The 25,342-nt window shown below is 43.4% G+C and overlaps 1 protein-coding gene across 1 annotated transcript in view; it reads left to right on the forward strand.

The window, feature by feature from the left end:
- The first annotated feature begins 1,699 nt into the window (after positions 1-1,699).
- nmnat2 (nicotinamide nucleotide adenylyltransferase 2) overlaps positions 1,700-25,342 on the forward strand; it is a 425,329-nt gene continuing 401,686 nt past the window's right edge. The window contains exon 1 of the mRNA XM_070887134.1: positions 1,700-1,817. Within this exon, the coding sequence (XP_070743235.1) occupies positions 1,733-1,817 (85 nt within the window). The 5' untranslated portion in view covers positions 1,700-1,732. The remainder of the gene's footprint in view (positions 1,818-25,342) is intronic.

Raw genomic sequence — 25,342 nt, forward strand, 5'->3', positions numbered from 1 at the left:
TATCACGTTACACAATAGGTCTGAACTGATTAACTCCTTGTTAAGTTGCTGTTATAACCCAGTCGCATTCTGCGGAATGATATCCTCCAAATTCACCACATTTCCGTTCTCCCCTGCTCACCCCTTGGCCGGTGAAATAGGAGTAACCCTGGCGAGCAACCCTTCTCATATTCAAAAGATGGATGCCACTTTGTATTGTCCATATGATCACTAGCACGGAGTCATTAATTAAATACACGTGTATTCTCTACACACAATTGGACAAAGCATTGACTAATCTACTCAGTTTGTACACGTTACATATTATTAGGTTGTCTTGTGCAAAAGAGATTATTCTATTACATGTATTCAAACATCCATTCTAACCAGGGCAAGAGCTTCAGTATTCATTCTAACCAGGACAGGTTCTCACCAAGATGTGAGTTTGAGTATTTGTTCTAACCAAGGGGTGAGTCTGAGTATTCATTCTAACCAGTACTTGTGCACAGGTATTCGCTCCATTCAATATGTGAATGTGAGTATTCATTCTAATCAGGCCATACATTCAGCTATTCACTCTAACCAGGACATATGTGAGCATGTTAATTCACTCCAAACAAAAAACAGAATCATACAGCACAGGACGCCATTCAACCCATCATGCCTGTGCTGGCTCTTTGAAAGAGGTGCCCAATTAGACCCACTCCCCTGCAACTTTTTTATTTTCAAGTAGATATCCAATTCCCATTTGAAAGTTACTATTGAATCGGTTTCCACCATCCTTTCAAGTAGTGCATTCCAGATCATAACAATTTCCTGCGAAAAAAAGCATTTGCCAATTAGCTGAAATCTCTGGTTACCGACCCTCCTGTCAGTGGAAGCAATGTCTCCTTATTGACTCTGTCAACGTCTTTCATAATTTGAAAGTAATTTCAAACACCTCCATTAAACCTCTCCTTATCCTTCTCTGCTCTAAGGAGAACAACTCCAGCTTCTCCAGTCTCTCCACATAACTGGAACCGTTCTAGTAAATCTCACCATGTGTGCAGGTTATTCACAATGACCAGGGCATTAACACTATGGAGTATGCCACGCAATTGTGGAAAGTTGATCTTTGGACCAAGACTCCAGGTGGGGAGACATGTCAATAAAATGACATCCAACAATAACTGTCAAATAAAGAACCCGTTAATATTAGCAGCATATTACACCCTCATACTAGTTTTTAAATTGCATCTTGGTCATTTCCAATTTTGCTATCACAATATGTTACTGTTGAACGTTTCAATTCAATGTGGACTAGCACCAATGGGACCTGAGATTTGAAGTTCCTCACAGACTGTAATGCAGATCTCACTCAGGCCAAATACATCTCCCAGAGCAGTCAGCGGCTCCCGACCGAAGGAGATTTGTCCGGGTGGGAAACCCACCCAACTCTTCCCTTTTTGGGCCGACAGCTATGTCTTGATACATTTCACAGCAAAAAAAAACGCCCTCAAATCGAAGCAGCGGGAATGTGATCACAACATTTAGACGCTTCAGCCAATCTGCGGCCAAAACCCGTGGCTGCGGGCTGTCTAGATGGAAATAGCCGCTCGCGAAACGCTGGAGGCAAACGGCGACACGAAACAAAAAATAAAGAAGTAAATAATCAATGGGTGACGCACTGTGTGAGCAGCGAGACATCCGAGCCTCGCCTCGCACTGCAGAGAAGGCGAGAAAGGCAGCGAGCAGCACAGGGTGGCTGGGCAGCATGGCAGAGCCGACTAAAACACACGTTATCCTGCTCGCCTGCGGCAGTTTCAACCCCATCACCAAAGGGCACATTCAGATGTTCGGTAAGAATTTATCGTCTCCTCATTTCCTGCCGCTGTTTGCTTTTAAGTCGAGCCTGTCCCTAAACGTCGCTCCGGATGGATTAATTCATGAATTGATTGATTGGGGAAAAAAGGCCTGGTTGTGAAGGAACAATCTTTAACTGAAAGGGGAAGGGGAGTTGTGTGTCCACAGTCAGTCCCCGAGCCTTTGTTCGCTGTCCAAGGCGTGTGGTGCTGAAACACACACTGGCTCGACCCACTTCTCCCACTGGAGCACGCCAACTTCAGCACTGTAACATTTACAAAGAAGCCTAAAGATGTGTTATTAACATTGCTCTGCCATTTGTATTGTTGTCAAATGTCACTGTGATAGTTCGCGCCCCGGGAGAATATATATCGATCCAGAACAGGGGGAAGAGAGCACCGCCCACGGGTCCCTGTTATGCAGAATATTGTTTTTGGAACGCCTCACACAATTTTCCATATCAATCGTTTTATTTGTGTCGAATTTACCTGAGATTCTTGTAAACGGACGGAGGCTGGGATTATTTGCCCCGCTCTTTATGTCATTTTATAGTGTGGATTATATTAAAAGTTCAGTGTTTGTAGGTCCTGTTCCATCTTTTGTTTAATTGGGTTATTCCGGGAGCAGCTCGCTGCCCCAAGTGTTGTGAAATGGGTAAACATGCCGGGCTGGATGTACAAACTGTATTGCCGAATAGTTCGCTGAGCGACCTCCAACTTGATTGTTTCTATCCTATGTTTTTGCCCGGATACAGGCTGGGCTGTCATTTGCTGTGGTGCGTTTGCTGTGATCTTTTATTAGAAATGAAGAGATGCCTGGCAAGTGGAATGGGAAAGGACAGTCATTGCTCCTAGTGTACCTGGATCTGAAATAACTAGGACACGGTGCGGGGTTTTTTGTTGGAAGGATGGGCCATTTTTTAAATACTAAATTGTGTTATTTTGATGACGAGCCGTTTTAGCGCTTGTACACACGGAAGAAAACGGGGACAAAATCTAATGCAAGTGTAGGCGCAGCGGGGGGGGGGGGGGTAATTCTTTGTGAATGTCGGTGGTCGCGGCGCTGGGACTTTCGGAGAGCACCGAATAACTGGAAGCAAATGCAAGGGCTCGGACGCACACACGTTTTCTTGAATACTTATTATATGACGAGCTTGACAGCCCGGGGAAGTGGAAATTTCCAGTGAATGGCGGAGTTCGTAGGCTGCAGCACCAGGTCTGGTTCAGTGTGCACACTGGGGGCTCGGGAACACTGAGAGGCAGTTCAAGAATGGGAAATGGAAATATCGCACATATGACGGGACTGTTGCCGCTGCGGGTATTCTGCCAAGGCGTTATCCCGTTTGTATTGGAGAATGTCCTTTATGCCGAGGGAAATGAAACAATTGGCTACCGTCTAAAATCAGCAGGAAGACACATTTTACTGTACTATTCTCTGTCTGCTTATTTTAGTGAACTTTCAGTGCAGCATCAGTGGCCAGAAGGGAAGTGGTGCTGTCCGGGGTGACCTTTCGAGTTGAATAGGCATTGCATAAAAATAGAGCCTGCAGGAGACCCTTAATAAAATGGCTGCTTTACAATACCCATTCAATCGTTAGAGTACAGCGGGCAGTAATCAATAACATGTATTAATAGGAGTATGGCAAATCTGATCTTGCTATAGGTGAATGCCCAAGATTAAGCTGAAGATGGCGTTTGCATAGTATTGTAACAAAACTTTTGGAAATTAGTAGACTTAGAATGAGCAAACCGGAAAGTAGATATTCTTTTGTTGTCCTGTGAAATTACTACATTTGAATTTTGAGAGCGTGTCTGAATCTGCACTAAAGCCGGCCAGATAATTCCATCACAGTGCAGGATTGCAGAAGGAAAATGGCAGTAATAAGCTTAAGAAAAGGGAGAATGAGAGGGATTACTGGCAATGTAAGATCTCATGGGGTGCAGAGAGATGCACTGTTAAAGAGTATGTGTGCATATCTGTACTGATGTATTTTGTATATATGCACTGATGCAGAATGGATTTGTTATTACAATCGAGGCAAGTTGTTTACAGATCACAGACCTGCATGAAATAGTCCAGGCCCAGATAAAACTTTCAGGTTAATTTCTGAAATGATCTGTTGATGAGGTTGCAGATAAGTGAGCATCATTAAAGGTGGTGGGGATGAAAGGACCTGGGGGAGAAATTGGCCTCCTTTGCGTCTCCCGTTAGCGCCTCCAGGGGTCGATAACGGGGCACTAACGGCTTACCAACCGGACGCGGCAGCGAAAGTACTGACACCCGCGAACTTCCATGGTGGGTTAGCGCGTGTGCTAAAATTTACCGCCTCGACATCCTGCGCCCCGGAGGTCAAGACATCATCCGGTGCGCAGCACTCTGTTATTGCCCTGGATGTAAACTTCCCTTCCGCTTCCTGCAGCATCACTGGGCGTCAACAACGACAGTTGCAGGAGGCATTGGCACCTCGGCTGGCCGCTTGGGGAGCACTAACTTAAAATTTCCATGCCACGATTGATCAGCCTGGCACTCTCTTAGAGTGTTTGGGGTTGCTCTGCGCGGATCGTGGGTGCTGTCGACGACCATTCCCAGCCTTAGCCTTCACTGACCGCAGCATTGGTCCTTCACTTTAAGGGAAGGAAGGAGCCTGTAAAACTGGCAGCGCTGCATGGAACATTGTGCAGCGCTCTTCCGCTATCGCCCCTCTCACTCCCTTTAGCGCTCTAAGGGAAGTGGTAGCGCTTGATTTAGAGCTCCACTTCCCTCTTGGAGCACTAAACCGGAAGTTCCCATCGGAATCATTTGTGTAGCGCCCGGCACAAAAGTTATCACCCCAAATGGGCGCTATGCAATTTCTAGACTTGGAACAGTTGGATTGAAAATGAATTTTTAAGTGAATTATTTATCAATCTTGAGTTATATCTCACTGATGTCTATATTATCATTTCCCTGTAACTTAAAATCAAAGTCTCCCTCAATGGAAGAGTACTCATGCAAACCTTAACATCAGGATGAAAGTGGGCTTGTTAGTTATTGGTAAATGTTTAGATAATTATAACTTGTTCTTCAGAGATTTCAAATAAAACCAGCCATGAACTGCAGGGATCTGAGAAACTGTTGCATTATATGTGAAAGGTTATATTATGACTTCCACACATGTTTGCATCTTAAGAGATTTTCTTTAAATGCTTTAAATTGCAAATCCATAGCAGTAAAAGTAGATTTAACTACAGAGCCTTGGGGAACAATAGAAGCCACAGGTTCTTAAATGGATGTGATGCCATTGACTATTTATGCTGTGGAATTTAAATTGAAAAAGATTTTTAAAAACACTTTGAAAGGGGACCAGAAATGCTTGCTTTATCTAATTTGGTTAATAAGAGACACTAAATTAAACCATTCTACCTGTTAGAATCTGTAGGAAAACCAAGCTTATGCAATTCTTTGGAAAATAAAAGAGAGCGGCATTAAGGAGGATTAATTAAAAATGTTACAAGTGAGAGTGCAGGGATACATGATGTCTTACACAAGTGAGCTCAGCTGGCTTATAGTTAAAAATAATTCCTAAATATATTGTGACTGGAATAATTCAAAGGATGTACGCATATGTGGGTATTGTTTATGCTGAGATGCCATTGGGTACAATAGAACAGGAAAATTCTATTTCAGAACATGTTTTCCACTTTTTTTGATACAACTGCAGTGAGGGAAAGCAATAGCTGTAAAAAGGGAAGTTGTATGTCTAATATTATATTTGCATGAGCTGAAAAAAATAAGCATATTAACAGTAACAAGCTTACAATTACATACGTACTGATCTGGAGCTTCCTCTGCATTTGCATCCAGATAGCCCCGTAATCTGGGCGCAAACAAATTACGTGGCTTAAAAAATCATGGAATTTTGTGAGTGAGTTATGCGCATAACTACAATCTGCCCAAGTCTCCTCGATCTTTTATGCCTGTCCAGCAAACCCTTAATCCCACAAAAATTGACTGAACCCCCAACTCTCAAATGCATGTCCCCGCCAATTGTTCAGGGTGTCAACATTCGGAGCGATTATTTGCATATCGTATCTTGACTCCCTCTACACATGTGCTCCCGTTTGGTACTTCGCATGTGCACTCAATCTGGTCACACATGCACAGCATCACATGATGCGGTGACTGTGACCTGTACCACCATGCTTTCCTCGGCTCTGTGCGGATGTCAGGGGAGTAGAGGGGGAGGGGAGAGGAGAAGACAGGAGATTGAAGGGGGGAGCTGAATGGATCAAAGGAAGAGGGGATTGAAGGGGAGAGTGGGAGAGGAGAGTGGAATGAAGTGGGGAGGAGCTCGGGGAGGGGGTAGATTTTCAGGAGCTCGATGGTGGGGAACAGGCTGGGGGTGAGCACGGTGAGAACAATGGGGAGGGGGGGAAGAACATGATCTAGGTCTAAAGGAATGTGTGGGGGGGGGGGGATGAGAGTGTGATCCAGATGGGAAGATGGATCACGTTCTCCCACCTTATGTTAGACCTGGATCACGTTCTTCCACCCCCACGTCCTTTATACCTGCACAACATTTTTCCTCTCCGCCGCCCCCCACACTCCACTTCCCCAGACTGCACTGGTCCAAGAAGGCAGCCACTACCACCCTCCTAAGGGCAACTAGGGATGGGCAAAAAATAAATGAACTTTAAAAAATGAAAACATATTCTGTGTTGATCCTATTACATGCATAACATTACAATTAATAGACCGTGAGCTGAAGCCTGTTTTCTTGCCTAGCTATTTAGTTCCGTAGTCTCCGTGTGGGAAGAACCTAGAACCATGCTAAACATGTTAAACATATGTATCTGAAGCAAAAACCAAATGTTCCCAAGTCTGAAAATTGAGTGTTACCGAGAAATGGCCAAAAACAAAGAAAAACCTAAAAATGGTTGCTATGGACTTTCTTTTCCCTAGCAATGGTAACATATCAGTGTTACTGCTAAATTTTAAGCATGAATAGTGTAAGAATTGATCAAAATAAGTATCACTGAGGACATCTGAGGTTGGATGCATCATATGGTGCAGTTATACATAAATCTAAGTTTTATTTTCATATCCTTTATTAAGAAAGAAATCTACCATAGCAACTATTTATTTCATACACACTTCTTGACATTTCAGATGGACACCTGCACTCATTTGTCAACCATATAATATTAATAGTAATAAAAGTAATAGTACAGGTTGAACCTCCCTTATCTGTAATTCCCTTATTCGGAACCATCCCTCATTCAGAACCATTCCCGGCTGCTGGGTGGCACAGGTGCACAATGAAAAATATCAATGAAAAATAAATTTAACCAACTTCGGAGCCGACATCTCGGGGCCCGCTGACACCTCGGAGCCCGACAGCCCGCCGGCACCTCGGGGCCCGCTCGGCACGCCGAAACCTCGGGGCCCACTGGCCCGCTGACACCTCGGGGTCCGCCGAAACCTCGGGGCCCGCCAAAACCTCGGGGCCCGCTCGGCACGCCGACACCAAAAGCTGTCTGTTGGCGGCCCGGCCAAACCCGGGGGCATAACTGTCGTGTCGAACATCCAGGTGGCAGCCACGGCAGTGCGCCCTCCTCTTTAATGGTGGCCACACCACCATTTTACACACACAGCAAACTGACAGAAAAAACTGCCGGGGGTAGCGAGCGGCAGCCGCAAGATTTCTTTAGGTGTATTTTGCTTACGGGGCGGGAGATCGGCGGTGTGCACTTTGATGATGCACTTAGGAGGGTTTGGCAGCAGCTTGGCAGAAGTGGGGACCGCCGGAAAAACCACCGAGGTTTTCGCGAAATTCGCGAACGGCCATTCGACACCTGCCACTTTCCACCAGTAACAGGCCTTATCGGGAGGCTAAATTTTGGCACCAGTCAGTCTACACAGAAATAAGTATATGGGGCTGAAGCAGACTCATGAAATGGAACATGTCAAAGTGGTATAACCATTAAATAAGGAACGAAAGTTGGATATAAACATTTGTAGGCTGACACAGTTTCATAGAAAATACTGTAAAATCACGTGTACTGACATTCATAGTTCTGATTTTCCATTTCTTGCTTCCTCTTGGCTCTGTCGATCTTGGATTTATCAGTGAAACATAACAACATAACATAAGAATGCAAGAAATAGGAGCAGAAGTAAACCTTAAGAAATGCATGTAGCACTGCCGATGATATCCAATCAAATGAGATTTGTGAGTCTTTCTGGTTCAATAACCAGCTCCAGATCTAAACATTCGATGGCATTCTCTGCAATTTTAGCTTCTCTAGTTCCAGTAAATTTCCACTGATAAACACTTCTGAAAAATTTTACCAGCTAGAGTCCGAAAAAGAAATAATGTTACCTTTAACTCCTGCAATGACGTGCATGCAGCATGCCATTGTTTCAGTGCCTGCAGTCACTTACTCTAATCAATCTAGTACAGAGATTGTGATTGGCTGATTTCACGGTACTGACAAATACAGCAGTTGTGGTCATTTAAGTAACTTGCAATTACGTCATCACTCTGGATTTTGATGAGATTTCTGTCTGTTTTCTAATGAAAATTTCTGCAAAATGCCCACTTTTTGAAGATGGGAACATTGATTTTTGTGATAAGTGGTCCCTAAACGAATATTAGGGTGACTATGAAGTAATTCCTCAGAGGGAAGCATATTTGCTTTTTTCTCTTTGTTGCCAAGGGATTTTTAAGGTTGATAATATGCAACCGTTTGCCTTTAATCCAGGATTTATTCTTAAAGCTACATCTAACAGTTTAGATGGAATACAGATTTTATAACTGAAATGGATTGGCAACGAATTGGTTTCGGTCGGTATCAATGAACCGGTTGCCCACAAATTGGAGGAAACATGGCAGCTTATTTTCAAAATAATATGGAAAAGGAGGAGATAAAAAAAGGAGAGGGAGAATAACAAAACCATGGAACTATAAATCTGAATTTGAGAAAGGTTCATTCAGTGATCGTTTTTATTGTTCTGATCCTTCTCGGTTTGAATGTTTTACGACTGAGCGTAATTTGGAATCTGAAACTGGCTTCTAATTAATTTGCACAGATTATCAGTGCAGTGCTTATGGGTTGCCAGATTGCTATTAAGATCTCCAGTTGACACAGTACATCACGAACATGGAGCATAAAACTGTAGGAAGACTTGATTTGAAAGTAGTTTTAACAAAATGTACTGATGACGAGAACTGCTTGACTACTTTCCCTATAGTTTCACAGTTGCCTATGTGTGACTAATGGTGACAAATCATTAATACTCGGCTGTCCCGCATGTTGTCCACTGTTATTGGCAATAGATTGATCTTCTTGTCTTCAATGATGTAGTAAGCACAGTTTTCAGTTATCCTAATTATTGATATAGGTTAAGACTGTCAACTTAATTTGCAGTGTTATGGGGACTGTAGCTTGGGACAGATAGATGGTGGTGATATTGAGCTTTGTGGAAACCAGCAAAGGATCCTGAATCGTTAAGAACAAGCTCTGAAACAAACTGAACAGGAAATGAATGTGCCACCTGGAAAAATAACTAAGCAACTACAACCACCAGTAGCCACAGTTCTCTAATTTTGCAAGCATATTGACTGATGATTTAGTGCTAAATTTGTGCAAATTCCTTTAGTTGGTTCTGAATTTAAACACAGAGATCTCTATTGGTGACCTTAACAGAAAATCAAATGCTAAATTATTCATGATGGCATGGTGCTAGAATTAATTCCAATATTATCTTATGTGATTTCTTGAACAAATAATTAGGTTACAGTAAAAAACAATGATCATTGTGTCATCAAATATTCACCAACCGCTTTTCTTTAGTTTGGAACCATAGATGGTCTTTCATAACTGTATAAGAGTTTGTTGGGGCAAAAAGAAGACTTCTCTTCAAGGTGGACTCCCTGATGTAAGGAATCGAACCTCACCCGTATAGCGGCCACGGAATCAAACCCCGCCCGTATAGCGGCCACGGAATCAAACCCCGCCCGTATAGCGGCCATGGAATCAAACCCCACCCGTACAGCGGCCATGGTATCACTCAGACGAAACTGCGGTTCAACCAGTTTTATTCAAGCATGCAGGGGAAGTGTTCACAGGTTAACCTTCTAAGAACAAAGGTTTTACATTTAGAGTTATACAGTTTCCAAGGTGTGCGACTCTCCTACAGAACCACCGATTGGCTTACTACTATCAGCGAAGTTACATCAGACTGGCTCTGAGTGGTTCCCCCTACCTGTCCATCTCCCATCACATGTTACCCTTCCGGACTGTGTTGTTCAGTGGTGTCAACTTTGCCTCAGTTCCTCAAGACGTGTGAATTAACCTTGTTTCCCAGGGTTTGCTATCTTGTTCCCAAACATCCCTTCAGATGTTGCTACAATCTATGTTTCTAGACTGTTGACTCCCTCCTGTCCTTGGTGGATGCTTTATGTAAGTTTCCCTCAGTCTGTATTAAGGTTAACACAGCGTATGGTTCATTAACCATCAAGCTTTTCTGCGTAGCAAGCTTTGCTGCTTCCCCTTCTTAAAACCCAATGTAAGCGAGTGTTATAAGCATGCTTTACATACATAAGCGAGTTTTACATACAATTTATGACATATTACAATCCCTACCATAAAGTAGAGGAACTCCCGATTTCTCAGAACCTCCTATTACTGATAAGCCCTACAATCTGGACCATGCGCCAGATCAATTCACTACCTTCAGTATCCACTTTAGTGACCATCTGTCTGTCTATCTACTTCCACTTTTTAGTGACTGTATTTTACCCCCTTACAAGTTAAAAGATCAGTCTTCCCAATGGGTTTTGCAGCACTATCAATCCTTTTCCTGTGATCTCCGGATAATGCATGGTGATCAGCAGTTTGTGCTCAAAAGTACAAAAGAGCTTTGGCAAAGTCCTGCAAACTAGACACATTCTACCACTTAAGAGAAGAAACACAATGTAAAATAGGTCCAACTAAATGTTTGCCAGCTCGACAATTTCATCAAATTCACAGGGCACAAAAGAAGGAAGATGCACAGACAATTTAGATTTAGCTTTCTGCAGTGGGTGGGCGAGTGAGTGTGTGTGTGGAATAGACTGCCCAGTGCAGGTCATACTGTTTATAAGGGAAGATTGCATAGAATTTCAGGGAGTCAACAATTGAGAAGAATTAGTTTGAGACTGCAGTCTTCTTTCCTGTGTTCTACAGTATGGTGGAGGCTATGATCTTCACGATCTTCATCTGTTAGTTCAAAACATTCCATGGGTGAATGAAAGAATCAAACTCAATAAATAGATTATTTAACAGCATCTACTGTGAATGGAAAAATGCTCAGAATTAATAAATTACAGAAATTGAGTTCTTGAATTGAGGTGCAGAGTTCAATGTAATGACTAAAAAAAAAAATCAGTGACAGTTGCATCAGCTTGATTGATTTCCTCTATCAAGCATTTTGTTGTCATAACAGCAAAGGTTTAAATTGGAAAAGAATGCAATAACATCCCATATGATGCCATTTATATGTATTCTTTAAAATGGTTATCTTTATTAAAAATTTATTTGACCTGCTTGGGCAATATATATAACACCACAGATGGCGAAAACACTCGTGAAATAGCTTTCTGGAACCAGACTAAGAAAAAGGTCAACTTTTGAATTTCAGAAAAATACAAAGAGTGATGATTGATATGCTGAATGCTTTGTTACTTTTCTGTTGTGTTTAGCGCATTTTTCATTTTTCTTCTATTGCTGTGGTTGTCAGCCGTACAAATTTTAGAGTTGATGTGATCCAATCCACCATTCATCAAAAGAGAACACCAGAGGATTCAAATCTTATTGTCAAAATTCACAAATTCCTGTGAAATTTTGTTTTCTGGATGAAGAGAAAATACAGAAAAACTTGGCACTGAGAATCCTGGGACTTTAAAAACAATACATAAAATGGCTTCTTATTTTTAACATTGACCATCTCTCTATACTATTCTGATATGCTTTCTTCATTTATAATTTGTTGCACTGGAGGACATCTGGAGGCTTGCTTCCTTCACTTACGTGATCAGAAGGTTTAAGACCCTGCTCCTTGGTTACCCTGTTGTGCTAGGGCAAGTGTATACTGCTTGAGATGAGAAGAGAAACCTGAGAACAGTGAAAATGCACAGCCGATTGATCAGTATCTGAAAGAGAAAGAATAATTAATGTCGCCTATGGGAATGGTCTGCATCTTATTCAGAGGCCAATTTACTTGCTGTGAATTTCCATAATTTCATTGCTGGTTTTGTTCAGCAATCAGATTTTTATCACGCCAATATTCTAACAATTGGCTCGAAAGCATTAAACAATGGATCCTGTCTTGCATCATGTTCCATAAAATAATTCTGCATTATGCTTTGGTCATTGAAATTGTAGCCTGGCCATTATACAGTGAGTTTAAAATAAAACAGTCCGTTACCTCTGAAGGAATGTCTTTAATCTTTAGCTTGGATTCTAAATTTTAAGTAATATAGAATGTTAACTGGGGAATAGCTACCAGCTCAAGGGAAGGTGATTTGTTTCTCTTTATTAGTGCCTATAACCAAAGCCTAATCAAGTACATTTGGTTAGTGAAATGATAATTGGGGAAGTTTGCCACTGAGAAGAAATTATGACCTCTGTGTCTGTGGTTGCATCAAATATTATCGGGTTTTGTTTCAGACTTGACCTAGTAAAACTTCACTCCAGTAAGCTATACACATCTCCATCAAATATGGTGTGTTATAATTACTGGCCTGTTGAAAAAGAACCCTGTGTTATTCAAATAAGCTGGCCCTATTTAGAGAGAATGAGGTGTGTGACTGGGTATTGGGATATTTGGTTAACTCCGTTCAATTATATTTCTACATCACAATGGTGATACAGGGCTGTTCATCTATGGAAAAGATAATCAAAGGATTCAGTTTTAAGATTCTATAAAGACTCTGGAACATTTTTGTTATTTTAAAATGAGGAAATAATTAGAGAGCAGCCATTCTCTAAGCAGTATTGTGCAAGTTAAACATTCCAGCCTCACCAGGTCCGCACGAAGTGCGCATGGACCCAGTGAGGCCTCGCAAAAGCCGGTTTTCGGGGCGAGATGCGCATGCGCCGAAAACCAGCTTTTCCAATCTGTCAAGATTTCTCGTACAGATCCTCCGCATCCCCAGGAGAAGGACATCCGCACGGGAGAGATTGGGCTATTTGCCCAACTCATGCCCAGTGAATGTCCTTAAAACTTTTATGCCTGGTAAAAGCAGGCACATAGCTTACATTTACCAGCGTAACACTTTTAAAACATATAAAAATTAAATTTAAACACGCATTTTTATATTAAGGTATGTTTATTTTAACCCTATTAAAACACATTAAAAAAAATCCAAAAAATATATATTTTCTAAAATATTTAGTTACAATTAATTTTAAATATGTGAGTTGTTTTATTTATTTATTATACTGTGTTTTGGTATTTTAGGGGGTTATTTTTATTGATAGTAATGGGAACTCATACAAAACAGAGTTCCCATTTTTATCAATGAGAATACTGCATAGTGATTGGTGGCCCAGGCCCACATGACCCCAGCTTACGTACATACCTGAAAGACATCTTTCCATGCACTGCGCAGCAAATCTATGCCTCTGACTGGGATCTTACATTCCTCCGGGACCACCAGGTATTTTTATAGATTTTTTTCATGTCGGAGGTGTTTGTACAAAGGAAGCCTCCGATTGCAATTTTCTCCCCATTAAATTTGCTTCCATGTGAATTATCAAGTAATAAATTCAATTCATAATTTTAGCCTGAAATATATGATCTGTTGCTGTAGTATTTTTTGTCTATTGAAGAGGTTAGTAGTGCACAATGCACAGCTTGTGTGCCTTCTGATTACAAATATCTTACGAGGGTAATTGTTAATTCTGCAGATAGGTATTAGCCTTCGTTCAGCGGGCATTCTTGTCTCTGTTTCAGAAAGTCGTGAGATCAGGTCCCACTCCAGAAATGTGAGCGTATAATCAAGGCTGATACTTCAGTGCAGTACTGAGGGAGTGCTGCACTTTGAAAGTGCTGTCTTTCGGATAAGATGTCAATCTGTAGCACCATCTGCCCTCTTGGTTGGATGTAAAATGATACTATTCAAAGAGGAACAGGGAGCTCTCAGTTACCTGGCCAATATTTATCCCTCAACCAACATCACTAAAACAGATTATCTGGTCATTGTAGGATCTTGCTGTGTGCAAATTGGCCACCATATTTCCCTATAGTACAACAGTGACTACACTTCAAAAGTATTTCATTGGCTGTAAAGTGCTTTGGGACATCCTGAGGTTGTAAAAGGCACTATATAAATGCAAGTCCTTTCCTTTCCATTGATGCTCCATTCACTTTATTCCTGAGTTTATGTGACTAGGCTCATAGTGCTGTTTAAGTGTTTGGAATTATCATAGATCAGGATGCTTTACTACTGCTTAGGTTTATTGCAATGATCGTGCATGCTTTGACACGCTCTAGTGAGAACATTATCAGCCTCTGGGGACACATGTGAAATCAGAAATTTTAAACATGTGATCTTGAGTGCAATTCCCACATCTGACTAATCCAATGTGAAGATTTAGTGGTGTATCCTGAGAAATCAGCAACAGTGTCTTTGTTTTCTGTATTTATTTTCCAGTTGTAATGTATGCACCTGTGAGTATGCTCACAGGTTTGTAGAGCTGTCGACTCTCTATGTGGGAGTCCTCCCCTTACTTGGCCTGGAGGGTGGTGCACGGAGCAGTCCCGTGCAACAAATTTTTAAGCCGGTTCACGGGCTCCCAGGCTGCCTACAATTTCTGCGGTCTGGAAGAGTCCGTGTTCCATGTTTTTATTGAATGTACGAGGTTGCAGCCCCTGTTTCATTATTTAAAGGGGCTGCTCCTCAATTTCTGGTTGCACTTCAGTCCCACGCTCCTGATCTTTGGGCACCCTGTGCAGAGAGGAGCAGGTAGGTCCAAGGGCCTCCTCGTAGGACTGCTCCTGGGCATGGCCAAGGGTGCCATCAGCCGGTCCAGGCAGCGGGCGGTCGAGGGGGTCATTCAGCCTGACTGCCTGCCTCTCTTCCGCGGTTACATCCGAGCCAGGGTGTCCCTGGAGATGGAGCACGCGGTGTCCACTGGTACGCTCGCGGCCTTCCGCGAGAGGTGGGTGCCGGAGGGACTGGAGTGCATTATCACCCCTGGCAACCAAATTTTCATTTGATTTTATATGTTTTAAAGTTTAATTTGTTTTATTGCCGGTTTTAGTGTCCCCCTCCCCCCCCCCCCCTTTAATCAGGGGGCACTTGATTAATTGGTTAATTTGTTTACAACCAACCAAAAGAGTTGTAGAGCTGTCGACTCTCTACGTGGGAGTCCTCCCCTTATTTATTGGGGACTTGCACGGAGCAGTCCCGTGCAACAAATTTTTAAGCCGGTTCACGGGCTCCCAGGCCGCCTGCAATTTCTGCAGTCTGGAATAGTCCGGGTTGCACGTTTTTATGGAATGTGCGAGGTTGCAGCCCCCATTCCATTATTTGAAGGGGCTGCTCCTCAAATTCTGGCTGCACTTCAGTCCCACACTCCTGATCTTTGGGCACCCTGTGCGGAGGGGAGCGGGTAGGTCCGAAGGCCTCCTCGTAGGACTGCTCCTGGGCACGGCCAAGGGCGCCATCAGCTGGTCCAGGCAGCGGGCGGTCGAGGGGGTCGTTCAGCCTGACTGCCTGCCTCTCTTCCGCGGTTACATCCGGGCCAGGGTGTCCCTGGAGATGGAGCACGCGGTGTCCACCGGTACGCTCGCGGCCTTCCGCAAGAGGTGGGCGCCGGAGGGACTGGAGTGCATCATCACCCCCGGCAACCAAATTTTTATTTGATATTATATGTTTTAAAGTTTAATTTGTTTTATTGTGCCGGGTTTTAGTGTCCCTTCCCTTTAAGCCAGGGGGCACTTGTATAATTTGTGGTTTTAGTGCCCCAAAAAACCCCACAAAAATACCAAAAAAGGGCACTTGAAGACTGTTTGGAGTGTCCCTCCCTTTAATCAGTGGGCACTTGATTTAATTGATTTATTGTTTTACAGCCAAAAAGAGTTGTAGAGCTGTCGACTCTCTATGTGGGAGTCCTCCCCTTATTTACTGGGAACTTGGCCTGGAGGGTGTTGCACAGAGCAGTCCCGTGCAATAAGTTTTTGGTGCCCTCAAAAAAAAACCAAGGGGGCACTTAAAGTTTTTGGAGTGTGACACCCCACTTTAATCAGGGGGCACTTATTGTTTTCTACAAAATAGTTGCAGAGCTGTTGAGTTGGGAGTGGCTTGGCAAGTCATGTGATGTTCATAAGACTCAATAAAACCCCAGCCAATTGGGTTCGGGGATCCATGATGAGGCAGGTGGTTGTGAGCCTGGTGGATGAACTGGTAATGTACAGTGTGATTGTTAACCCTTTTGCTAGTAAATCATCATCATCATAGGCAGTCCCTCGGAATCGAGGAAGACTTGCTTCCATTCCTAAAGTGAGTCCTTTGGTGGCTGAACAGTCCAATACGAGAGCCACAGACCCTGTCACAGGTGGAATGGACATTTGTTGGGGGAAGGGGGGAGTGGGACTGATTTGTCGCACGCTCCTTCCGCTGTCTGCGCCTGACCTCTTCACACTCGCAGCGTTGAGATTCGAAGAGCTCAACGCCCTCCCAGATGCACTTTCTCCACCTAGGGCGGTCTTCGGCCAGGGACCCCCAGGTGTCAGTGGTGATGTCGCACTTTACCAGGGAGGCTTTGAAGGTGTCCTTGTAGCGTTTCCGCTGCCCGCCTTTGGCTCGTTTGTCATGAAGGAGCTCCGCAAGAGCAATTGCTTATGGAGTCTCGTGTCTGGCATGTGAACTATGTAGCCTGCCCAGCGAAGCTGATCGAGTGTGGTCAATGCTTCAATGCTGGGAATGTTAGCCTGGGCGAGGACACTGATGTTGGTGCACCTGTCCTCCCAGGGCAATCTTCCTCGCTGCCATGCTCCACCTCACAGTCAGCTAGTAAACTAACTAGTTCTTAATAGCAATGTGTTGCTATGAATTCTTAAGCAAAGAACCCATGAAGCAAATACTTTACACCAGTCTCTTAATCCTTTCTGAGAGTTCAGTACTGAGGTAGTACTACATTGTTGAAGCTGCTGTCTTTCGGATGAGACACTAAATTGAGGCCCTGTTTGCCTGCTTAGATGGATGTAAAAGATACCATGGCACCAGTGAGGAGAGAATTCTCCCAGTCCCCTGGCCAACATCCCTCTTAAAAAACACCACCAAAAGATCAGATTATCTGATCATTCATTTCATTTACTGTTCACGAGACCTTGATATGCACAAATTGTCTGTTATATTTGGCTACATAATAATAATGACTGCAAAAAGTAATCGATTGATGGTAAGTGCTTTGGGACATCCCAAGGATGTAATAAGATGATATACAAATGCAAGGCAATCCTTTTAGGTTTGTTTCTTTTCAGTTCATTTAATGAAATGCATTATCATTGACCTACTATTGCAATATTTGTTCAATAACTGAAAGGTATGTTCTGAAAGATGAATTGGAAGAATTGGTACTAAATGTTATGAACCAATATAAAATGTTGTATTATATGTTTATTAGTTCTGAGGGTTTTTGACAAGCTGCTTTGGAAGGGGATAGTCTGGTGTAAACACTTGGAGGAAAAGAGCATGAGACTGAATTGGAAACCTGCTTTTTATGTATGAAACCTGGTCCACACTGCTGGAGCAAGGCCTCCTCTCTGTGATTGCTGCTCAGGACACTTTGCATATGTCACATTCCAGCTCTCAAAATAGGAGAAAACGCTCAATAATTTGCCACTAATTAGATAACTGCAGAAGACACAAGGTTGTCTGGGTTGAGAAATTGCCCGTATTGTCGGAATTAAAGTCTGGGGCAGAATTCTAGCTTGACTCAGACCATCCAGAAATCAAACTGTTAAATGTTATATTAACACTAAATCCGATTACAGACCATTTCATTACAATAGGTACTGGATTTAGATTTACTAATGGGAATGTGTATTGATCCACAATGGGAATCAGATGAGAATCATCTTGAAACTATGTACATATTTCCAATAATCAAACATTACTGCATACCAACAATTCTGCAATTCGCGACTAGAAATTACATTTAAATGTTTTATAGTCTTAAGCCCTCTTCAGTTATCTTTCAAAGTCATTATGATTATTGTAGATTAGCTTTAATAGGATGGAAAAATCTAGAATGTGTCATACATTACTCACATGCATGTAATGCTAAAAGCCACTGAGAAATCCTCCGTTGATGTCCCTAAACTTGGTATTGTGGATCCATAATGTGATCGTGGTACTGTATCTGAGCAGCGGTTATTCACAACTGTCTACATTTGCAGTTGACACCAAATTGGGATCACAAACTGCAGAGAAAGGCTTAACCATATACAAAAGGGAATATGTATATGTTGGGAAGATAGGCTGATGAGTGGCAAATGTGGACAAATGCAAAGTCATGAGATGAGGAAAGAGAAAGAAATAGTGGGAATATAAGCAAAATGGCTCTCACATATGGGACACAACACAGCAGAGGATTCTAGGGACTCACACAAGGTATCATGCAAAAAAAAAGGTTATGCTGTTTCCAGAGGGTGACTCAGAATTGGAAACCAGCAGGAATGAAAGCTAATTGAATCTTGGGATGTATAGCTGGAGAGATAGAGTACAAATCACAGGAGATGATGAGTCTGTACACCATCATCATAGGCAGTCCCTCGTATCAAAGATAACTTGTTTCCACACCAAAAAGGGATGAGTTCACAGTTGTTTCAATGAAGGACCTAATATTCCAGGTCCCGAACCAAATGTTGAAGGGTGGAAGATGCCTGTGCGTGGACTTTTTTAACATGTGATGGCCGTTGAACGCCAGCCACCACACGGGCTTAACAGAGCTAGGTCTTGGTCCAGTGGCAAGGATTAACCAAGACGACTGGAGACCAGCTCTGCTCCACGGACCTAGTGTGCACACATATTGCAGTGTGGGCTGGCCCGTGCTGCCCCTGGGCCCTCGCCTCTTCTGGGCCCCGAGCTCATGCCTCTCCTGGGCCCCAATCATGTCGTGAGCCCACCTGCTCAGGGTGTATTGTCCCTCTCCGTCACCAAGGTTCAGGTCGCAGATTGGAGCGTGGGCAGGTATAGCAGGTGCAGCGAGGTGGGGCGCATGAGCGGCGAGTCTGTATAAGGCACTGATATGGCCTCACCTGGAGTATTATGCACAATTCTGGTTGCCTTACTATTGCAAGGATATCCAGATATTGTAACTAATGTAGAAAATGGCAATCAAACTGATACCTAGCTTAAATTGAAGAGCCGGGGATTGTTTATTTTCAGAAGAGAAAGCTCAAGAGAAACATTCAAGTGTTTGGGATTCTTAAAGTGAAAAGATAAATTGAAACCTAATTTCAGTTCCTCAATCCTCCTCCAAGTGGCAGTCACACTCATTTTCACTTCTCCCCCCTTCAAACATAAACTAGCCTCTGTTGCAAGTGGAGCTTGAAAAGGCACCGGCCCTTGCCAACAAAGCCATAGAAGTGAGCAAACCAGCTTTGTTAGAGCTTTAGTTATTTAACAGAAAATAAATGCATTTTGAAGGGCTGAAACTTTCTTGCTGATTTTAATTATTTATGCCAGTAAGGGCGTTAAACTAATTATACAATCAACAGCTGGTATACATCGTTACAGTAAGTTGGGGACATTGAAACAGTGACTGGCCCGCTTTTAAAAGTAACGAAAGGCTCTGGGGACAATTTTCTACATGGCTGATTTTTGGCGCAGTTGTAGAGGTACATCAGCTTTTTAGTGGCCGACTGCGTCAAAAAAAAAGTTCCAAGTTTCGCCGACATAACCTTTCACTTTGGAGCGGCGCAGATTGCCATTAAGCTTAAGGTCTGCGCCGAAAAACTGATGTTGCCAGGGTAACGAGGGACACTCTGAAGTGCTGAGGCTGCAAAGTGAAACATACAAAATGCAGCAAGACAGATGCAGGTAAAGATTACATGTACCGTTGCCAAGATCTCTTCATAGAAACAGAGAAAATAGGTGCAGGAGTAGGCCATTCAGCCCTTCGAGCCTGCACCGCCATTCAATGAGTTCATGGCTGAACATGCAACTTCAGTACCCCATTCCTGCTTTCTCACCATACCTCTTGATCCCCCTAGTAGTAAGGACTACAAAGCGAGAAGGGAATAGAGGGTTATGCGGATAAGATTTAGATGAGGGAAGACGGGAGGAGGCTCGAGTATGGACTGATTGGGCCAAATGGCCTGTTTCTGTGCCGTATATCCGATGCAATTATCACGTTGCTGTTTGTGGGAGCTTGCTGTGCGTAAATTTCCTGCCACGTTTCCCATATTACAACAGTGACTGCACTTCAAAAAGTGCTCTGGGCCGTCCGGTGGTGGTGAAAGATGCTATAGAAATGTAAGTCTTCCTTTTTAAAATGCTTTTGAGGCAACCTGAGGGAGTGAAAGGCGCTATGGGAATGCAGGATTTGCTTCCTGCTCCTGCGCTGGCTGTGATGGGGCCTCAGGCCCGGGGCCCGGGTTGTGAGGAGCGGCCCTGGGGCCCAGCCTTCAACCCGAGCCCACTCCCCACGCCGCCCTCGGGCCCCGGGCCTGGAGCCCCGTCTGTTTATTGTTCACTTCTGTTTATTGGAAGGTTGTAGTGACAAACTATCATACGCTGCAATATTCATTCATTTAATTTTAGATGAAGCAGATCTAATAAAATGAAAGTCATTCTACACACAATCGCACATTAGGTTACCACTTTTTGTAGAGCCCCAGTGCCAGTGCTATCCAGGGCCGAAAGGCCCCCCATACCCCTGCTGGTACCAAATGGCCCCCCCCCCCCACCCCGGTGCTGCTGCTATCCAGGGCCGAAAGGTCCCCCACACCCCTGCTGGTGCCACTGCTATCTCGGACCAAATGGCCCCTAGCCCGCAGTGCCACTGCTATCATAAGAACATAAGAACATAAGAATTAGGAACAGGAGTAGGTCATCTAGCCCCTCGAGCCTGCTCCGCCATTCAACAAGATCATGGCTGATCTGGCCGTGGACTCAGCTCCACTTACCCACCCGCTCCCCATAACCCTTAATTCTCTTATTGGTTAAAAATCTATCTATCTGTGATTTGAATACATTCAATGAACTAGCCTCAACTGCTTCCTTGGGCAGAGAATTCCACAGATTCACAACCCTCTGGAAGAAGAAATTCCTTCTCAACTCGGTTTTAAATTGGCTCCCCCGTATTTTGAGGCTGTGCCCCCTAGTTCTAGTCTCCCCGACCAGTGGAAACAACCTTTCTGCCTCTATCTTGTCCATCCTTTTCATTATTTTAAATGTTTCTATAAGATCACCCCTCATCCTTCTGAACTCCAAAGAGTAAAGACCCAATCTACTCAATCTATCAAAAAGGCCCTCTGCCCCCAGTGCCGTGTCTTCAGCTCCACTAAAACAATGGTGTCTTCTCTGAGCCGATTTTCTTAAGTGCAGGTAAGGTTTTTCAGAACGGTGCACTGAGCCGTTTTTGAAAAAATCCTACGTGGCCAAACTCGCTTAACTGGCCAGAAATGGTGCTGCCAGCAGCCGGCACCTGCAGTGACGTCAAAAAATCGGGAACTGAAAAAATTGTCTCTAGTTTAGGATGACACAGAAACTTTGGCGAGACTTGCAGATTTTAGTCTGCTCCAAAAAAAACAGCGTAGGGTAGGCCAAAAACACAGCACGGAATGGTGGTAAAAATTCATAATATGTATCAAATATTATTGTAATCGTAGGAGAGGCCAGTAATTAGAAGTGCTGCTTAAAGGTCTGGGTTTCGAGCCAGATCCACTTTTTGTACACCTCCTCTTCTTCCAGGCCTTTCAATATGCATCTAAGCAAAATTCCAACCATAACCTTTTACAGGTACAGGTTGAACCTCTCTGATCCGGAACCCTCGGGACCTGGCCTGTTCTGGATAGGGATTTTTCTGGATGAGGGGTGGTCACGTTAAATTGATGGTACAGGTACTGAGCAAGGGGATATGGGGGTGGGGGCTGGCTGGCTTGGGGCTGAGAGTGCGGCAGAGAGATCATGGGGGCGGAGGGGTTGGGGTAGATCGCGAGATCAGGCCAGCGATTGCGGGAGTTGGCAGCGAGGAAGGACTTCAATTTGTTCAAGTCGGACTTCTGCGCATGCGCCGCCCGGTGGCCGGGAATGGTTCTGGATGAGGGAATTCTGGATAAGGGAGGTTCAACCTGTACCCTTGAAGTATAATTTATGTACTGCAAGTTACATGGCTATCCATGCAATTGTGTTCTGCCGCTAGACATTTGTGTGAGCAATTCTCAGATGATCTTTAATGCATGGAAGCTTTGCAGAAGAACCTTTGAATTACAGCATGGTGGGGCAGATTCTGTGAATGCCTTCAGATACTAACCATCAGAAAATAAATTAATTTTGTTCTTTTTCCTTGTGATAGAACAGTTTTTTCAAAGAAAATCACAATGAATAAAGGCCCCACAACAATTTAATAGTGGAACACAAGCTGTGAAAGCCTTCAGCCATCCAGCCCCATACTCTGGAAATCTCTCCTTAGACCCCCTCTTTCCACTTCCATAAACCTCCTCAAAACGTACCTCTTAAATGATAAATTCAAACAGCTTTCTGAATTCTTCCGCTATTACTTGACGTCTCTATTTTGCCTCTGTGAAGTGCCTTAGGATGTTTACTATGTTGAATTGCAATATAAATGCAAGTTCTTGTTGCTGGGCAACATAGTGGTACTTCGTGTTACAATTGCATGTAATAGTAATACTGACATGGCTGAAAAGTATTGGCAACATCATAAGCATGGTGGGAGGACTCGCTACATTTGCTATTTCTGAATGTGTTCTTAAATAGTGGCTTTCTACAAAGAATTATGTAGAATGTACAGCACAGAAACAGGCCATTCGGCCTGACTGGTCTAGGAGCACAGTAGTGCGGTGGTTATGTTATTGGAGTAATAATCCAGACAATGTGAGTTCAAATCCTACCATGGCAGTTGGAGACTTTGAAAGAAATCTGGAAATAAAAAGCTGATATCAGTAAAAGTGACGATGAAGTTATCAGGTTGTTCACTGATGTCCTGTAGAGAAGGAGACCTGCTGTCCTTACCTGGTCTGGCCTATATGTGACTTCAGCCCTACACCAATGTGGTTGGTTCTTAACTGCCCTTTGAAGTGGTCTAACAAACGACTCTGTTGCATCAAATTGTTGCAGGAAGAAGGTCCATTACCTTTTCAGGGCAACTTGGGATAGGCAACAAATAGCGGCCTCATCAAGGGCGCCCATGTCGAATTAATGAATAATAATAAATAAATTGTGGGGCTGGATTTTCTGATTCTTTGCACTCCAGATCTCGCCGTGGAGCTGCGTGAAAGGCGGCGTTCAGGTCTCATGCGCTTTTAAGAGTGGCCGCGCTGCCGGGCCGCACTCAGTGCGGAGATGATGCACCGGCAGAAAAACCTGCCCGGGGCACTGCGCAGTGTGGGATCGATGGATTCAGTTGAAAATCGATGGGTAAGTATTTTTTATTGCTTTTTTATTGTTTTCATTGGCGGTGCAACCACTCGGGTGGGATGGGGTCCAGGCCGAAAAATCTGCGACCTGAATTTAGGTCGGGTCGACTTGTTGACCCCAAAGTGGCGGCCATTCGATTTTTAGGATTGGCTGCCGCAAACGAGCATTAGCGGGTCTCTCTGAGACCTGAATTTCGGCCCCCAGAACTCCAGGACTGGATTCCTAACTAATAAATCTCTCAAAATACTTGGGTGTTATTTTAGTGATGGGATCATGGCCTGATTTTGAATATGCATAATTGATAAGTGACTTTTTTTGTAAAGAGACACTGCAGCTAAAAAGGAGCAGGACCAGTAGCAGGAGATGAAGGGCCTACTTGTCAGCGAAGGTATTCCACAAACAGGTCAGTGTTGGAGAAAACTCCTTGGAGGATCAGTCCATCTCTGATTCTGAGTCACCCCCTGGAAATAGATATAACCTATTTTTATTTGCGTGATATCTTGTGTGAGCTTAGGCGCTGAGTGACAACAGTTATTCTACCATAGAGGGGATGACAGCCGAACCCAATTCTATCTTCACCTGACGCCTGCACAAGGGCCTGTTCCATATATCACCAGACAATGATCAGGACAGAGTCCCTCCCTCCTCCCCAGACTTACTTGGTCACTTATCTTGTTAACATGTTTTCTTGCGTGTTGTAGTTTGAGTGGCATGTCACACAGGTATAACTATACATGGCATTATGAATCAAAGCTGATATTCTTCTCAATTTTTAAGGATGAGCGGCAGAAACTTCTTGGAATGTCTATCCTTCAAGATCAAATATCTGTCAATGAAATAAATCGCATTTCGTAACAATAAAGCTATTGACCGTGGGGCCGTACGGATCATCTACCATTAAAGAAACTCTAAAACATCTATGTGGGTAATACCATTAATGCTCATGTCTCTGGCCTGTGCAAACTGACATGAAATGCCTGTATTAATGGGGGAGATTAAAATAAAGCCCATATTGTGACCCACTAAATACTGACAGTACTACAATAACCCTGCTTTTCAATTGTGGCACCACTCATAAAATGGACCCCTAAAATAGCTTACAAATGACCTGTTTTTTAGTATAGTTAATAATAAAAATATATATATTGTCAGAGCTTGATGGCAGCACAGTTAGAATACATTGCTGCCTGCAGGAAACTCACCAAACCCTCAAAACCTTCATTCAGGCAGAATGCTCTTGTCCTTCAGCTCGGGGCAATCAATTAAAGATGCGGTTTACCAGTGCTCAGTCTGCTCTCGTGCATTTTTTTTACAATATTGGCTCCCATCAAAGATTATAGAGCTTCCTGAATTATCGCCCTTGCAATCAGTTTCAGATTTTTGGACGGTGTCCATGGGTATTTGCATTCCAAGGAAGTGTTGTTGGACACAGCGTAAGAAGGATTATATTTGAGGACAAGTTCAGTCACTATGACCTCTCGGTCCTTCCTATCTGACATATTTTTGATGCTCAGAAGAAGGCCTTAATTTGTGCAAAAGCTTTGACATTTCTTTTTTGTGGGAAAAGGAGGACATTTGTCAGAAATATTAGTCTTGAGTTACACTGTGCGACTATTATCATGATTGCTCAAAAGTGTCCTTATGAAATTTCTTTATTATTTTAACAAATATTTAGGAAAGAATTATTATCCTTAAAGGGACCATGTCCACCTTGATTTTGACAGTTGTTTTGTTAGTGGTCTACAGCATTGCAAACCCTGACAAGCACTGCACAGAGATGCTCAGCTGCACCCAGGCTCTCCCATGACTCCCTCCATAAACATATGGAGGGAGTCACAGCATGCAAGGAGGTTCTCTTCCCTTCCAATGGGCGGAAGAGATCTC

Source organism: Pristiophorus japonicus, chromosome 8, assembly GCF_044704955.1.
Source record: "Pristiophorus japonicus isolate sPriJap1 chromosome 8, sPriJap1.hap1, whole genome shotgun sequence".
NCBI lineage: Eukaryota > Metazoa > Chordata > Chondrichthyes > Pristiophoridae > Pristiophorus > Pristiophorus japonicus.